The sequence below is a fragment of the Seriola lalandi genome, unplaced genomic scaffold (assembly GCF_002814215.2).
Source record: "Seriola lalandi dorsalis isolate HSWRI2012SDOR001 ecotype SW California unplaced genomic scaffold, Sedor1 jcf7180002054312, whole genome shotgun sequence".
Classification (NCBI taxonomy): Eukaryota; Metazoa; Chordata; class Actinopteri; order Carangiformes; family Carangidae; genus Seriola; species Seriola lalandi.
This window is the reverse complement of record NW_019524865.1, coordinates 274573-289403: the sequence shown is the minus strand read 5'-3', so window position 1 is coordinate 289403 and position 14831 is coordinate 274573. Positions and strand designations below refer to the sequence as shown.

At 40.1% G+C, this 14831-nt stretch overlaps 1 protein-coding gene across 2 annotated transcripts; it reads left to right on the top strand.

Annotated features, from left to right (window-relative positions):
* Positions 1–213: 213 nt before the first annotated feature.
* On the top strand, positions 214–13345 carry LOC111655262 (protein-glutamine gamma-glutamyltransferase 5-like). Of its 2 annotated transcripts, none has more exons than XM_087174079.1 (17): positions 214–250; positions 865–1056; positions 1320–1556; positions 1654–1772; positions 1861–1989; positions 2165–2342; positions 3424–3559; positions 3777–3880; positions 4030–4269; positions 4436–4462; positions 4942–4995; positions 5516–5536; positions 6124–6159; positions 7605–7820; positions 7939–8099; positions 9695–9834; positions 11033–13345. In XM_087174079.1, the coding sequence occupies exons 1-17, from the start codon at positions 220–222 to the stop codon at positions 11181–11183; spliced, it is 2172 nt and encodes a 723-aa protein (XP_087030205.1). In that variant the 5' UTR covers positions 214–219; the 3' UTR covers positions 11184–13345. The 2 variants fall into 2 exon arrangements, with proteins under 2 accessions (XP_087030205.1, XP_023262359.1); XM_023406591.2 differs by having other exon boundaries at positions 5516–5572; positions 6106–6159.
* Positions 13346–14831: the final 1486 nt, after the last annotated feature.

The window sequence follows — 14831 nt, the reverse complement described above, 5'->3', positions numbered from 1 at the left end:
TAATAAATAATGCAATCTAACAAAACAAGCAGCTGTAAGTGTTTTTACAGGACTGATGCACTGGATTGATTGATAACAGTGAACAGGACTTTCACCTGTCCAGTCACTTCCTGGTGAATCAAATCACAGTGACTTGGGGAAAGAGTGAGATGCTAATCAGTGGGAGGGCGGAGCATGCTTTTTATTCCCTCTGTCACTTGCAGCTCCTGCTGTCACACCATGGACTGCATGCAGCAAACACAGAACTGTGGTGAGTTCGTTCTGGAAATCGTGCTTAACCTCAAGCTTTTTCTTTTCTCCAGAGAAGGACGCGTGTATGTTTCTGAGTTACTTTAAAGTTACATTGACATTTGTTTGAGAGTTTTGATGTAATTTAACATAAACTTTTCATTTAATATTCGGCTATCTCATTTCTGGCCTGACAAGAAACTTTCTAGCAAACTTTGATGAACCTTTAAGTAGATAGACAGAATATTCCATTGAAAAATCTCTGTGTGTTTTTGTTTTACTATTATTACTCATGTATTTTAGTAAGTAAAGATAAAGAATGCACAAAGACAGGCTTTAAAGCTGGGAATGTAAACAACATAGTTGTAAAGCAGAATGTGAAGATGGTATTTTAAAGTTATGTGACAGAGAGGCAGAAAAAACTCAGAGCTGACAACACTTACTTATTTCATTATTTTCCTGAACTAAATGTATTGTTTTGTATGTTCTATTAACACTGTGCTCCAGAACTCCTCTCTCCCCTTCTTCCCCCATGCACATCTTTTACTTTAACTCCACGGCTCCATGCCTCTATAATGTTTTTCCTACAGTCTCGAGATCAGTGTGGATTTCATAATACATCATCTGTTCTTCCAGGCATTGGCTACGACCTTTGCCAACTAAAGTTAGTCAACCTTGAGGCTCATGATAACCACCTTTACCATGAGACGCAGGGGCTCAGCGAAAAGCACCTGGTGGTGCGACGTGGGAAACCGTTCAAATTCACCCTGATGTTTGACAACCAGTGGCATCCTTACACCGAGAGCCTGGTGCTGGAGGTTCGGCTAGGTATCGAATCCATCTGCTCACATTTTAAGTTAAATCGTTTGAGACGTCACTCTCCAACCAGAAACACAGATAAAACTGAACTAAAACTTGTGTTTCTTTGCTTAACAATACTATTATTATTATTATTATTATTATTATTATTTTACTGTTATTAATATGCATCACTGTATTATTGATATTACTGAGTCAATTCCAGATGCCAAAATGGTCTGTTCATTCAAAGTTACATAGTCCTGCTCATTCAATTCTCTTTCACCGCACAGACAATATAGCTTGGAAGGCCCCAGTCCATTTTTCTGATGAACAGCTTTCCACCCGGGATTGGACCGCCAAAATCAACCCAGGCAACATGCATTCTGAGTCGGTCACCATCCACTTATGCTCCCCTGTTTTGTCCCCGGTGGGTGTATACGACCTCCTGCTCCACATAGAGACCGCACAGTACAGGAGGAGCTACGCAGTGGGAGTGTTTGTGCTGCTCTGCAACCCTTGGCTGATACGTGGGTCCATGAAGTCAAACTCCTTCTTGTTATGACTACAGTTTTCCTATTAACCGGTCATAGAAGTCATCCATATGTCACTGCCATTGCTTTTCAGATGATCCAGTGTACATGTCAGACAATGACCACATACAAGAGTACATCAAGAGCGATTATGGGGTGATCTTCATGGGCACCAATCTAAACATCTGTCAGCGTCCCTGGTCATTTGGTCAGGTATGTGACAATCGTGTAGCTATCGTGAACGGATCTTGTATAATCACAGCATTATTTGCAAGATTGCATTTGTTTTCCACATGTGCAGTATGAGCCTGGGGTCCTAGAGGCATGTCTGAAGCTCCTGCAGGTCAGCCCGCAGCACTTCCATGACAAATTCGGCGACTACACCCATCGAGGGGACCCTGTCTACATTAGCAGGGTGGTCTGTGCTATGGTGAGTGACAGCACTCACAAAAACTGTATATGTATGCACATGCATTCCCTCTCATGCCAGATTTGTGACAAATATTATCAATAACATGAATAGAGTTTATTGAAGAATAGTTTTCTCTGCAGTTTCACAGTGAAGACGGAAAGAAAGGTCAGTAATGTGTCTCCTCCTGTCAAAGGTGAACTGTCAGGATGACCTGGGCATTCTGCAGGGGAAGTGGCAGGGCAGCTGCGAAGATGGCGTTAGGCCGACAGAGTGGAGCGGCAGTGCTGACATCCTTCAGCGCTGGGTCTCATCCAACTTTAGCCCGGTGCGCTATGGACAATGCTGGGTCTTTGCGTCTGTCCTCTGCACAGGTACTTTGAATAACCGGGACACACGAGTGTATTTCTGCCAAAATCACTGGGTAACATTTAAGTTTTACTGAACGTATCTCTATCACAGAGTCGTCACCCTACATGGCCTCAAAGGTCTCAGTTGCTTCCAATATTCCTGATAAGCTAAGCTAATAATATACAGCTTTTTTTATACTGTTGTGATACTTGCATTTACTTTATTGCATATAATTTATTGGTTTTATTCCAGTTATTAGTCTCTCGTCCTTTCAGAGAGCAAATTAGCAAAGCGAAACATAAGACCTTAACTAACAACATAAATTGCAAGTTAAACATAACGAATGCAGGTGATCTGCTACAGGGCAAGAGAATGGTTGAAGTATAAAAATGAGGTGCATCATATGCTATGGTCTTCACGGCAACAAAATCCCAGACTGACTGAACACCTGTGGGAGATTTTGCAGGTCAAATGAAGGAGTATTTTTTTTCTAAGAATGATGCTCATCCATCCACTAGAGCTCAAGTCATAGAGTTTAATTGTAGACTCTATTATAAGGAGCACAGCGAATGAAGCTGAGAATGGCAGAGTCCGACTGGAGGTGAAGGCTCAAGTCGTGGCAAGGTGGTTTGCGGCTGATGATGACGGCTGATGACGACGTCATCGCGGTTATTTCAGCATGGGCGGGGAAACCACAGATTAACATAAAACCTGTGTGTGGAGAAGAGTTTGAAAAATAAGACTGCTTACCACGCAGAGAGGAGCAAATGAGATGTTACTATCAAACTGCATTATGGGAAGTGTAGGATACAGTCTCCCAACTGAGGGGATACATGCTGATCTTGTTTATACTAAATGTGAATATTAAGAAATCATATATTTTACCAAAAAATGACAAATAAATAAACATAAAATAAGAAAATGAAAAGTAGTAAACCAACAGATACCAATAGAACTTGGAGGGAAGTGTTTTCTTTGGTTTGTTTTTTTTTGTATTTTGTTCTTTTGGATACTTCATTTGATGTCTTTTATATTTTTATTAAGCAGGGTTAATACTTCAGGCCTTAATTTGATAATATAAGTGAGGTTTTCTTTCTTTTCCAGTGATGAGAGTGCTGGGCATTCCCTCCAGGGTGGTGACAGTTTTTAATGCAGCCCATGACTGTAACAGCAACGGGAAAATTGAGGAGTATTACTCGAGCACAGGGGAGAAGCTCAACATGTCAAGGGACAGCATTTGGTTGGTGTCACTTGCTTTCAAACCCTAAAGATAACAGTTGGTATTTTAATTCCTTAGTTATCAGTTTGATCTGACAGTTTATAGTAATAGACTTTTCTTTTGATTGTTTTAACATGAACTTAATGAATGTTTTATATTAACGTGTGTGTGTGTGTGTGTGTGTGTGTGTGTGTGTGTGTGTGTGTGTACGTGTGTGTGTACACTGTATGTCCTGCAGGAACTTCCATGTATGGGTGGAGTGCTGGATGAGAAGACCAGACCTCAGTGAAGAGTTTGACGGCTGGCAGGTAGTGGACCCGACCCCCCAGGAGAAGAGTGCAGGTGGGTTCCCTGCCCCCAACAGGGCCTCAACTAATGTTAATGTTATTTATTTGGATTACAATAACAGTTAAATATTTGGACATAAACATCGATTGGAAAGAACAGGATAAGGCGACTGATTGTTGAATGTTAAACATGTTTCTCTGCAGGGACATACCGCTGCGGCCCTTGCTCAGTAGCTGCGGTCCAGCACCGCGTCCTTGGCAACGCATTTGACACGCCGTTCATATGCGCCTCAGTTGACGCCGACGTCGAGCGGTTGATTGTGCGCAGTGGAGCGGTGGTGTCGCGGAAGGTGAACAAGGAGGTGGTGGGGCAGCTGATCTACACCAAGAGCATCGGCTCGGACAGCCCAGAGAATCTGACACAAACTTATAAGAGCAAGAAGGGTAAGAGAAGGTCCTGTGTTTTTGAGGCGGTATCAATGTTGTTTGTCTTCTATAATCGATTAATGAAAGTGCAATATGAAGAGACAGTTGAAGTAGGGTATGTTTTGTCTTTGTTTTCCACACATGTGACAGAGTTTTTCTTCACATTTTCTGTTCTTTTTTTCAGGGAAGTTCCAATCAAGTTACTCTGAAGGTAATAAAGCATCTCCACCCTCCTTTCGACAATGAAACACATGATACCTTAAAACTGAGTGAACTTAACGTGCAGTTGGAGGATAACAGAAGGAGAAACGTTGCATAACTGGGAAGACAAAAACAAAAGTTAATGTGGTGACATTCCGATGCAAATATAGATTAAATTCTGTCCATCACTGAGACACACTAAATGCAACACTCAGAAAGTAGGGGAAGCTGGGGTCAAACCGGGAACTTGCTGATCAGGGCATTTGAGCCCACGTGGTACACGCTCATAATCATTCGGCCATCATCACCCCAGTTTCTGTATAGTTCTGAGACAAGAACGGAGTAATGAAACTGCATGACCGACGTCATTTTATGTGTCTTACAACATGTGGTCTAGCTATGCCTCTTGATGAACTCTCAAGCATTTCGCCGTTTAGATTTTGATGCTCTTGCTTTTTCATAATTTCAAAATCTCACTTTCTTTTACAGGAAACATGATGATGATGAACCCTTCATGTCCGATGCCCACCAACGATGGAGGAGGTAAGCTTTAATACTACTCATACTGTCAAAAAATCTAATATATGTATATGTGTATATATGTATCATTGCTTTGGCTTCACTGGGAAGACAAAAACAAAAGTTAATGTGGTGACATTCCAATGCAAATATAGATTAGATTCTGTCCATCACTGAGACACACTAAATGCAACACTCCACAGTTTCTGAATAATTTTTTATGCTTGTTTTTGATAGAGACAGTAAAGACAGACAGGAATTTCAGGGAGGAGGTAGGGGAAGCTGGGAGTCAAACCGGGAACTTGCTGATCAGGGCATTTGAGTCCACGTGGTACACGCTCCTAATCATTCGGCCATCATCACCCCAGTTTCTGTATAATTCTGAGACAAGAACGGAGCAATGAAACTGCATGACCGATGTCATTTTATGTGTCTTACAACATGTGGTCTAGCTATGCCTCTTGATGAACTCTCAAGCATTTCGCCGTTTAGATTTTGATGCTCTTGCTTTTTCATAATTTCAAAATCTCACTTTCTTTTACAGGAAACATGATGATGATGATGAGCCGTTCATGTCCGATGCCCACCAACGAAGGAGGAGGTAAGCTTTAATACTACTCATACTGTCAAAAAATCTAATATATGTATATGTGTATATATGTATTACTGCTTTGGCTTCACTGGGAAGACAAAAACAAAAGTTAATGTGGTGACATTCCAATGCAAATATAGATTAGATTCTGTCCATCACTGAGACACACTAAATGCAACACTCCACAGTTTCTGAATAATTTTTTATGCTTGTTTTTGATAGAGACAGTAGAGACAGACAGTAGAGACAGACAGGAAATGCAGGGAGGAGGTAGGGGAAGCTGGGAGTCAAACCGGGAACTTGCTGATCAGGGCATTTGAGTCCACGTGGTACACGCTCCTAATCATTTGGCCATCGTCACCCCAGTTTCTGTATAATTCTGAGACAAGAACGGAGCAATGAAACTGCATGACCGACGTCATTTTATGTGTCTTACAACATGTGGTCTAGCTATGCCTCTTGATGAACTCTCAAGCATTTCGCCGTTTAGATTTTGATGCTCTTGCTTTTTCATAATTTCAAAATCTCACTTTCTTTTACAGGAAACATGATGATGATGATGAGCCGTTCATGTCCGATGCCCACCAACGAAGGAGGTAAGCTTTAATACTGCTCATACTGTCAAAAAATCAAATATATGTATATATGTGTATTTATGTATCACTGCTCTAATATCAATATTAGAAGTAGTAATACTAGTGTGATGACTCCCTCATCCATTCATTCAACATTTTGTTTTCTATCAAAGGCAAAGCTTTTCATTGTGGCTTGTGCATTTAGTTTTCAGCCTAATCCAAATTCAAAATATTTTATTCATCCCTCCAAAGCATGCTGTTTATAATGACAGCTTTCTAGTATATGAAACATTTTCCTTTTAGTCTGAATGCATGCAGCTTGCAATGATTATTAGGAGCAGGTAATTTGCACAAATGGCCCATCTGTAATAACATTTGCATTGTTTGATATGTTCTTTTTGTTTAATGTGTTTTGTTTCACCCTGACATCTTAAGGCTTTTTAGCTTGATTAATGAACATGCCAGCCAGACAGTTGCCCTTGTTGAGTATACTGTATGGGCTTGTATCTTGCAGTTGTCTGCACCGGGAGGTCAGAGGTTAAATGTGCTTCAGAAAAGCAATATTTGAAATATTTTACAGTGACACTGGCCCGAACGCTATAGTTATTGTTTCATGACCTGCTAATTGTCTTGGTTAAACTTGTATTACTGTTTGATACAAAACAGTTAAAAAAGCTCACAGGTGCACTCCATGAATTCTGCATGTCAGTGTCCATGATTTTTGTTCTGTCACAGAAAAATAAACATTGATCACCTTTTCTGTCACAGAAAAATAAACATTGATCACCTTGATCAGCTATTGAAGATACAAACCTGTCACTTTTTAATTACTTTTTTATTTCTCATTTTATGCAACAGGTATGGCCCCCTACTTTACGGTTGTGCATTTGTTGCATTAAAGGAGCTATTTGTAAGTTCTGCTATTGCTGCACAGCTAACGTTAGCAGTAACAGCTGTTTACTCACCAGTCTAGAAGAAATGTTGCAAGTTCGACATCGAACTTCATTCCTTTACTCACAAGAGCTGTCTCCAGACGTGGAAAGTAACGCCAATGTCAACTCTGAAGTTAGCATGCTAACCAGCTAACCTTGGCCCATCTTGTCACTTCCTGATTGTGACTCAGTGTAGCCTCCAATCTGCCCTGAACACTTATAACCTCTTGTCTTGTAAATGCAACGATGGATGAAGCTATTGTCAAGCGACAATCACCACCACCTGCCCCCAAAAACTTACAAACAGCTCCTTTAAAGAAACTGTTCATTGACATTTGATGAGTGGGACCCATTCTACTGAAGATGTGGATATATTATTAATTTTATGCACCTGTGACTGGGGTTTCCACATATATTTGTCTACAGTATTTGAGCAAAACACAAAAACCGTGTGTTCTAGGACTAAAAGTTTCACCAATAACACTAGTATGTCTTTAAAGTATTACAAATGCAAACGATGTGCACATCTCCCAGATTCAGACTCGTCATCTAGTTTGGAGGTGTCCCTAAAATTAGATGGGGAGCCAATCATGGGTGAGAGCATTCGCGTGAGCGTGACGGTCACAAACCAGACAAGCAACCCCAGGGTCCTGATGGAATACCTCAACGCTCAGATTAAAGAGTACAACAGTCACGCACAGGAGAGCTTCTGGAAAACACAGAAGGAGGTGCACCTAAACCCGCATGACGGTAAGGAGGCCTGTAACTCTCCGTATACAAACACCTTCTGATTGATTAGCTTTTTTTTTTTTTTTTTTTTTTATATCCTCTCACCTTCATTTTACCATATCCTTTACTTTCTCTGCAGTCCTGAAACTCCAGCACACCATCCCTCCCTCTGAGTATGAGTCGGCCGTGGCAGGTGACGACATTGTGAATCTCTCAGTGGTGATGGAGGACGTGGGGACTGAAGAAAGAGTCTTGGATTCACAGGAGTTCAACCTAACCTCGCCAGAGATAAACATAGAGGTACAACAGCACCCAGCCTCCTCCCTTCTCTTCAGCTCACAGAGTATTATGAATTAATTATGTTGCGTTGTCTTCTTCTCTTTATATTTTTCATTTTCTTCGCTTTGATCTCCTTCATGCTTGTCACTGTTATGAGTTTAATGAAGAGCAAAGACAGAAAACATATCAGAGAAACATCCCACCCCCCTGTGCATCTGTGCCACCTGTGACCTAAATCTAATTACTTATCACACTGACTAATTGTATCATAATGAGATTCAACTGTCAGTATGTTGGTTTTGTGCTGAAAGTTTTCTTTTGAGCAAAAAAAAATACAAATTCTGCTCCCTTTGCTGAATACAGACTTGAGATAGATGGTAAATAAAAATGGTCACATGTTGCATGGTCACATATGTTGGTAGTGCAATCACTACTTCAGCTTAAAATGAAAGTGACTCCATTGCAACATATGCGGAGGATATCAAACATTCCCTTAGATCGAATGAGGTAACTAACACAGTTAGCATTCTTAATCATAAGTATTTTGCAATAACCTTGTCTATCATAGTTTTGCTGCATATTTCATTGATATCAGTGTTAAAAAATGTCAAATATGTGGGTTTTTATTAGGAGCCTTCTGACCTCTGATTTAGCCTGCACATGTGCCACATGTGCAAATAATTTGCGCATCTCAGTTCCCACCAAAAACAATGCATTTAGTTTTTAGTTCAGTGTTTGTTCATTTGTTCATTCTCGCCCACTTAGTAATGGTATGCAACTCAACATGCTGATTCTCTGTTTACTAATGTTGTTGAAACACAGAACACAGCTGAGTCGTCTGTATACATAACTACATCAGAATTTTTTATGTGTGGTTCAAAGATTTGAAATAAAAGTGGACCCAAGCTTCTGCCTTGTTGAACACCACAAGACAATGTTTTGTTGTCAGAGCAACCGCCATTCTAAAAATACTGTTGTGTTCCACAGCTATATGTTTTTATCTGCTGGAAGCATGAACGCATTTTTTACTTTGATTAGTTGCCGATGTCCGATGTGATTTTTGATGAAATTCTGAAACAATCGTAAAAAAAACACAAATGAGGACTCAACAGCACAAATCAGAAACAAGGGCAGAGCTCAGTGATCAGTCTTTACATGCTGAAAGTGGTTCTGTACACGGGCAGACAGCCAGTAGAGCATGAAACTAAATTGTGCAAGAATCATAAGGAAAACAAACACTAGGAAATAAGCCTGAATTGCCCGATGCATAGGACAAAGACGAACTGGTGCAGAGGAAGCAGAGCACAAAGTGGACTAGGATTGGGAAGACGGTGACACACAGGTGAAACTAATAAGGGCGGGGCAGACGATCACAGCGGCGGGAAATACGCAAAGGCAGGAAACTAGAGGATATGTGAGTAACAGAAAAAAAGGAAATAATAAAAAATATGAAACAAGGAAAAAATGACCTTAAGACCCAAAGCAGGACATGACTAATCCTATTTAATGGCCACTCAGCACAACGTGGACTAAAGTTTTGAGCACCAGAGCTCAATATCGAGTGAGTAGATGATTTTATCGTCCGTTATCTGATCATGTAACCTGCTGTTCTGCAGATCGAGGGAAGGGACAGCATCCAGATGAGGAGTGAGCACACAGTCCAGGTGTCCTTCACCAACAAGTTCACCAAAGCTCTGCGTGGAGCTGTTCTGACTGTGGAGGGATCTGGCTTGTTGAAAGGCAAACATGAGGCCAGGTGAGTCTGTTCAGTCACTGAGTGAGTTTGCCCCGTGGTCACATTCCAGTGACGTATATCTTTCATTTATGTTTGAGCGCTGAAGAAAACATTGATGTGTAGTTTGAGTGTCTGAGGAATGTGGTTTGGGAATGCGGTCAGGTAAGATTTTGCAACAGCTGAAAGACAATGTTTTTGTGTAACATCTGATGGGGAGAACAAAGCACCATCACACTCTGGGGTTAAATTTACCTTTATACTCATGCAACGATCTCCTCCTCTTTTTATCTGCTTATTTCTACTTCAAAATTTCTATATATTCAAAGCAGGTTGTGCCCTAGTTACACATAGTGGCACATGTAGTAGTTCAGAATGTAATAAGAAAAGGAAAACAAAGAGTTTTCATGTAAAACATTTTCTTGTCCCTGTTGACCAGTCTTAGGCTCAGGTAGCTTATGTGTTTTGCCTCTGCTAATCTGCCACACGATGTCATCTGTTCAGCACTAAATGACACTGAATTTTATTTATTTATATTTTGTTTCCTTGTTTGTGGTTAAGACTTAATCCTCCTCTTCCACTTCCTCTCCTTCTTCTCTTCCACCAGCTCTTCTATGGCTTTAACTGGACAAACTTTGTCAATGAAAGTGTGAAAACCTCCAACTTTTCCTGGTTCTGGTTCTGGTCCTAATCCACTCTTATTGCAGTCCTCTGGAGCCATGGTGGCTTTTTATTGGCCCAGACACAAAAATTTCACCCTCGAGAGGAATAAGCTAGCTAATAAGAGAAGAGATTCAGGAGAAGTTAAGAGGTGATAAATCCTCATGCTAAATACTGGAGCAATAAAGCTGGGCTGGCATTTGCTTCTTTGGCTTGAGAAGGGGCAGAGAGTGAGTTCTGGGAGCACTGTAGCTGGCACAGGATTGGTTGTATAATTGGTGTTATTAATCACTCATCACTTAAGCGCTCGCCACCCACACACACACACACACAAACACACACACATTTACATTACAATCACTGTGTGCTGTGGGACAGCAAATCTCTTGTCAATTGCCTCTTTTATTCATTGTCAAATATTATTACCTACTTTTGTGCAAAACCATTAATCTACGGACTGTTTCAGGGCTGCTCTGGAGACATAGTGTGTGTATGTGTGTGTCTTTGTGAGAGTTGAAAACTGAAAAGATAAAAGTTTCTCCCCTCTTTCTCTCTTTCTCAGCCTGCATCTTCTAAAGCCAGGCGAGAAGATAGAGAAGCAGGTGTCCATCATGGCCTCCTCACCTGGAACTAAACTGCTGATGGCTAAGTTCTCACACAGCAACAGCCCCAACGCCGTTTCCAGGACCTTCCACAAAGTCACTGTCACATAGGGAGCAGTCCGTCCTCCCCAAAGCTTCATTGAGGAACAACCAGAAACAACGTCTTGTGTTTTTTTTAACTCTCTTTTAACTAATTATTTTATCTTACTCTGTATTTTCTTCCTCCTTCAGTGAATACATCTCAAACGAAAATGGAAAGTTCCCGAAGCTGCCCATAATCACTGATACGGAATATTTCATATAACTTATTACTTATTACTATATATGAATGTACAGTATTTGTGTATTTTTCCGTACGTAAGACCATACTTATAGAACGTGTTGGTGGTAAACTAATAGATTTGCATCGGTGGGGTAGTAATCAGTCATTGAAGACAAATTACACCGGGGGTGTAGTCGACGTGACATGCAGGTATACGCTGTAGAAATCTTTCTGTATAACCACTTAAAAAGGCTCAAGGATACGTAACAACATAGTTTTGTGACAGAACTTTGCACTTCAGCTATTTGTTTTTGTAAAAATCTGACAGTCAACTCAACAAATGTCATAAAACTTCCCCCTGCGCGTTCCACAGTATACCCACTAAAATAAAGCAGACTACACTACTGAAATTACATAAAAATAACACGATTCGACACTGATGTCTCACTTTAAATTTTAAAAAAGTACCTTTCAAAATCATCCCTCTGTCAGGTGCAGAGGAATCAAACGGATTCAGGCTCACCAAAGTCTCACCCAAACACACGGCTAGAGTCTCCTACAAACAACCAAGCGTTTGTGTCAGGGTTTTAGTAGCAGTTATTGTGCCGGTTTACTGGCACGGCTTCATGGGAAATTCTGGAAGTGAGTAATTATAAAAATTAGTTTTCCTGCTATGACAAGTCAAAACGCCTGGAGCAGGTCACAGTATCACAAACTAACATAGTATACACAGGGTGTGAACAAAAACAGTTACAAAAGCAATCCATTACACATTTTCAAACATATGTTGAGGCATAAAGTAAAAGAGATAAAACGAGAAAACAATCAGCTGTGGACAAATATCAGATTTTACAAAGCTAAAAGCATTTTTTTTTCTGACAATTTAATTTTCATCGTTATAATAAAATGCATCTCTAAGATTACTGAGGAAACTCCTTCCCCTGATGAAGACTGTGAGTTGAAAGCTCTGGGGAAAAAAGTGAGCAGACTTTGCATTTATAAGGAGTTTGTCAAAATGTTATTATTAAAGATTAATAGCTTTCACACCCCACTTACTGTGTGTCAACTTATCTGGGTGAATGTAGCCACACCTTTGGGTGAGACAACAGGTTGGGGCAAAAAAACATTCTTTGTATTTGAGCTCATCCTAACATCAATAATGAAGATATATATATATATATATATATATATATATATATACACTGTAACTGATATAAAAAATGGAAAACTTTAGGACACTCAAAAGTATAAATAAGTTTGACCAATTAATAAAATTTTATCACAATTACTCGACCTCCAGTGAAACCTATCGCACTTCCTGTTTGTCTGGTTAGTGATTTGACACTAATGAGAGTTGACGCTTAATCTGCATAAATCTGAGATATTGTAACCTTTAGTTCCCAGTGAGGTTCAAGCTCCAAAAAATGTTGACCCTACCTTTCCCATAACGTATCTCAATAGCAATTGATATCTAAATAAAAAGAAAACACGCTGTTTATTTTACAACTGATAAAATTCTAATAACTGAGAATGAGAATATAATTTCAGGAGTATATTTTCTTAAGTAACCTCATGTGACCTATTGATCCTGTCAGTCTTGAAAGTGGAGAGTCTCGCCATCCACTGGCTCACACAGAATCACACAGAGATTTGCATATTAAGTCAGGAGCATCAGCCTGTCCTGACAACACCCTTGGATGTGCTTTGTTGCCAGTGTTGTTTTGTGAATTTATGCCTGCGTTTTACTAGACTTTTCCTGCTGGGTGCATGACCTCTCTTGTGTTTCCTCTTATATCAATATGAGAATATTCCAATGATAATAGGTGGATGGCTCCTTTACAGCTTAGGCTGGCCTTGTGCTGCATTGCTGTAACACAACACCACCATCAGATGGCAGCAGTGGAGCATCCACTTGTATGTCTGTGTCTGACTTTTTCTTTTTATTGAGACCCAGATAACACAAATAAATTCTCTTTCTTTACTTAATAAAACCCACCTGTTTTAAACCTAATTTGCCCCCATTTGCATATGTAAATGTAATAAGCTTATAACAGAAGAATGTGAGCAAAAATGCATTTATGAAACCTCATTTGAAAGGTAACATTATAGTTTCTGAAAATGTGCTTGTTTGCATGTGACTACAACCCAACCTAAACTACATCAGCTCATACATGGTATCTTTTAGTATTCTTCGCCTGTAACAAAGTTATACCTCATAACTACCTGCAGGATTTACTTTATACAAAGACAAAAATAGTTTGTGTGGTTCATTTACTAACTCCATCTAACGTGGAAAAGATTTGGAAAGCCTCATCCTCTCGCGGTGCTTCATTCCCTGTGACAGTCTATTGAAAACAGACCATGGATGTAAATAAACAAAATACTAGTGTAAATATTTTTGACACATTTCAATCAAGAGAAACATGAATAAAGTCCAAGAAAAATAATTCTGTGCAAAAATATGTGTGGAATCCTGCGCGAGCACGGTTTCATACATGTGGATTTTTTTTTTTTGGTATGTACGCATCTTTCCAGCTTCGTGCGTACGCCAAGATTCAGTATGAATTCTACGCAAGGCTTTGGTACGTGAGGCCCCAGATGTCCCCCTCTGTCAGCTGATCCACACCTGCTGCAGGTGAGTCAGGTTCGGAGCCCCCCCCCCCCTTACGTCATTATGTCTTAGGCTCGGTTACGCTCTCTGTCTCCCTCCAACCCCTGTGAAGTGAGATCTGATTGGATCTTTACATTTGTAACCTGAAAGCTAACAAACAGTAGCAGACCCCGATCAAACGCATGGATCAACAAACTGTTTTTTACAAATAATCCTTGGAATAGTATTTGGAACCATATTTTTATTTTCATTAAAGACACTGGATTTATAATATAATATAATATAATATAATATAAGGATTCTATAATTCTGCAGTAGGTGGCGATAATGCTCCATATGGTTGCAATTTGACAAGAAGCAGAAGAAGAAGAAGAAGAACTATATACATACCTGCAGATGCACCGGGATGGAGAGAGAGAAGATGTGTGAACGAAGAGTAGCAGATTTCTCTGTGGTCTGCTTTGGATTTCTCATGACGATATTCACAACCTGGAATACTTTTATATATGTAAAAAAATCCTTTTACTTTTTGTGATCTGTGGACCCTTAAGGACTAAAAAGGAATACAAATAATGGAGGAATGGAGCGAGAATCGGCGGTCTACATGTCTAAAAGGTAGGCGGTCACCACTCTCCACTGGTAGGCTACATGATGCTGGTAGATGTTAACAAATCAAAATTTATGTGCTTATGGTTAGCGCAAACTGAACTGAATATTTGGATTCTAGAGACTCCAACCGATCTAAGGAGGTACAACACGTCTATATTGACAAACGTTTACATGTTCAGAACCTTATAAATGGCCCGTGCGTGGGCCAGCGGGCCTTATGAGGTTAAAGCGTTTGAGCCTGCGTACAAGGTTGCTTAAGAGAAGTAGTTTGTTTTGG